The sequence below is a fragment of the Carassius auratus genome, chromosome 49 (assembly GCF_003368295.1).
Source record: "Carassius auratus strain Wakin chromosome 49, ASM336829v1, whole genome shotgun sequence".
Lineage (NCBI taxonomy): Eukaryota > Metazoa > Chordata > Actinopteri > Cypriniformes > Cyprinidae > Carassius > Carassius auratus.
The window spans coordinates 9,189,048-9,191,384 of record NC_039291.1 but is presented as its reverse complement, the minus strand read 5'-3'; the positions used below and the strand labels follow the sequence as shown (position 1 = coordinate 9,191,384).

The following is a 2,337-nucleotide window of genomic DNA, read 5'->3' as shown; positions in this document are numbered from 1 at the left end:
TTAGCATGTGTGGGGAGAGTGACGGCTGAGGATGAGGCAGTGCTATTTTATTAAGGTTAAAAGCAGATCATGCTATCCGTCATGGTGGAAAATGCAGCTTGGCTCAGACGGAGCCATGATGTTATGTTAGTACAGCTACAGCTGGGCACAGTCAGTTTTAACTGTCCTGGAACTACTGCCAAACAGGCAGACAGCAATGCTAGAAACTGTATGAGAGAGAGAGAGAGAGAGAGAGAGAGAGAATTTATCAGGCTTAATCCACTTATTTGTGTGGGCCAGCATGCAGCATTAACTTTAATAACCAAACAAATATAAGTGGTACATTTGTTTTGCATATAGGTCTAGAACAGAATTGATTATAATATGTAGCTTGTCACTTTATTCACCTGATTTCAAAATATTGTTTATAGATAACAATAATTATAATACAGACTAACCCAGCACCCAAGAGAAATAGCCTTTTTAGAATATAATTAATTGTTTAGTTTATGAATTATCATTCCATGGGAGTTGTCTCCACATGTTCTTAAGGGGATGTTGTCACATTTAGCTAAATTACTGAAAGCAAAAACGACTATAGCTAAGTAAACTAACAAAAATGTATCAATAACGTGTTTTTTTTTTTTTTAAATAAATAAATAAAATCATATCTAGTTCCTGTAAGAATTCCTTGCCACTGGGAAGTGTAGTTCATTTCATAACAGACTATCGTTCTTTCCGAATCAAGCAGCCGTGTTTAAAAACTACATCTCCCATGATGCCTTTCTGTATTGCGTTTCGGATACGGAAGCTACTTTGGGAAAATTAAAGACGCATGGCAAACTTGTGGAAAATGTCACAGCACGGTACCAAGAAAAGAAAATTAGATAGGAGTACAGAGGATTACATGTACTTTGACAGCTACTCCGATGTCACTATTCACGAAGAGATGATTGCAGACACTGTGCGCACTAATACGTACAGAATGGGCATTTTTAAAAACAGTAAGTCAATAGAGGGGAAAGTGGTGCTTGATGTGGGAGCCGGTACCGGCGTCTTGAGCTTATTCTGTGCGCAAGCAGGGGCCAGGAAGGTTTATGCAGTCGAAGCGAGCTCGATCGCCGATCAGGCTGTGAGGATCGTAAAACTGAATCAGATGGAGGACACAATCGAAGTCATTAAAGCCACACTAGAGACAATCGAACTGGCCGAACAGGTAGATGTGATCGTCAGTGAATGGATGGGCTACGCGCTCCTCCACGAATCCATGCTGAACTCAGTGATCTTCGCCCGGGATAAGTGGCTCAAACCCGGTGGCCTCATATTACCGTCCCGCGCGGATCTTTACATCGCTCCCATAAACGATCTGGTGGTGGAGGGTAGATTGAATTTCTGGAGCACCGTCAAAGCACAGTACGGCGTGGACATGTCCTGCATGACCGACTTTGCCAGGAAGTGCATCATGAACAAAGACATCACTGTGAATCCGGTGACGGTAGAGGATGTGCTTTCCCACCCGTGTAAGTTTGCCGAGCTGGATTTGAACACGGTCACGTTGGAGCAGGTCAGAGATGTGAGGGGCGTGTTCAGCTGCCAGTGCTTCGGCTCGTCCTCCATCCACGCCTTTTGTGTGTGGTTCACGGTGACTTTCCCCTCTGAGGAGAAGGCCCTGGTGCTCTCCACATCTCCCTTCAAACCAGAGACACACTGGAAACAGGCTGTGCTGTATCTGGATGATGCTGTGGATGTGATGCAGGACACTAAAGTTGAGGGGGAGATCAGTTTGTATCCCTCCGAGGAGAATACTAGACATATATGCATCCATGTGGACTATTCAATAGGTGAACAGAAAAAGCACTCCAAAACTTTTTCTATTCCTGATCAGTATTTAGAAGTTAAATAGAGATTTGGCCATTATTTATTTGTAGTTATTTCCCTAGTCAAATAGAAGGAATGCTAATGAAATTTGGAATTTGAAGTCTCATTGTGATGAAATAAACAGAATCACTGGATACACTGGAAAATCTTTTGTCTTTTTTTTTTTTTGTGGATTTTCATATAATCTATTAGGATCTTAAAATAATGTGGGATACATTCCAGATTATTGAAATACATAATAATAAAATCCATTAGCGCTCCTTTTGGATGGTGTTTTTTTTTTTTTTTTTTCACTTGGTTTTGCACAGAATTCACTATGAATAGTTGCTTTGAAATCTATGTTAAGTGTCTGCGGGGAAAACTGCCTAAACTCTGTAATTTTCTTTATTGTGTGAAAAAAAAATGGAAACACTCCATTTTTTATTTACCAGGGATTGAAGAGAAAATAGGTCCAGTTTTGGTTGGCCCGAGTAGCATAGG

At 41.0% G+C, this 2,337-nt stretch overlaps 1 protein-coding gene across 1 annotated transcript; it reads left to right on the top strand.

The window, feature by feature from the left end:
- Positions 1 to 651: 651 nt before the first annotated feature.
- LOC113066130 (protein arginine N-methyltransferase 6) lies at positions 652 to 2,003 on the top strand. The gene has a single exon (XM_026237804.1). The coding sequence runs from the start codon at positions 815 to 817 to the stop codon at positions 1,880 to 1,882; it is 1,068 nt and encodes a 355-aa protein (XP_026093589.1). The 5' UTR covers positions 652 to 814; the 3' UTR covers positions 1,883 to 2,003.
- Positions 2,004 to 2,337: the final 334 nt, after the last annotated feature.

What these genes read in the sequence shown, in the direction of transcription:
- LOC113066130 (XM_026237804.1), top strand. Translation starts at nt 815, where the DNA reads ATGGCAAACTTGTGGAAAATGTCACAGCACGGTACCAAGAAAAGAAAA.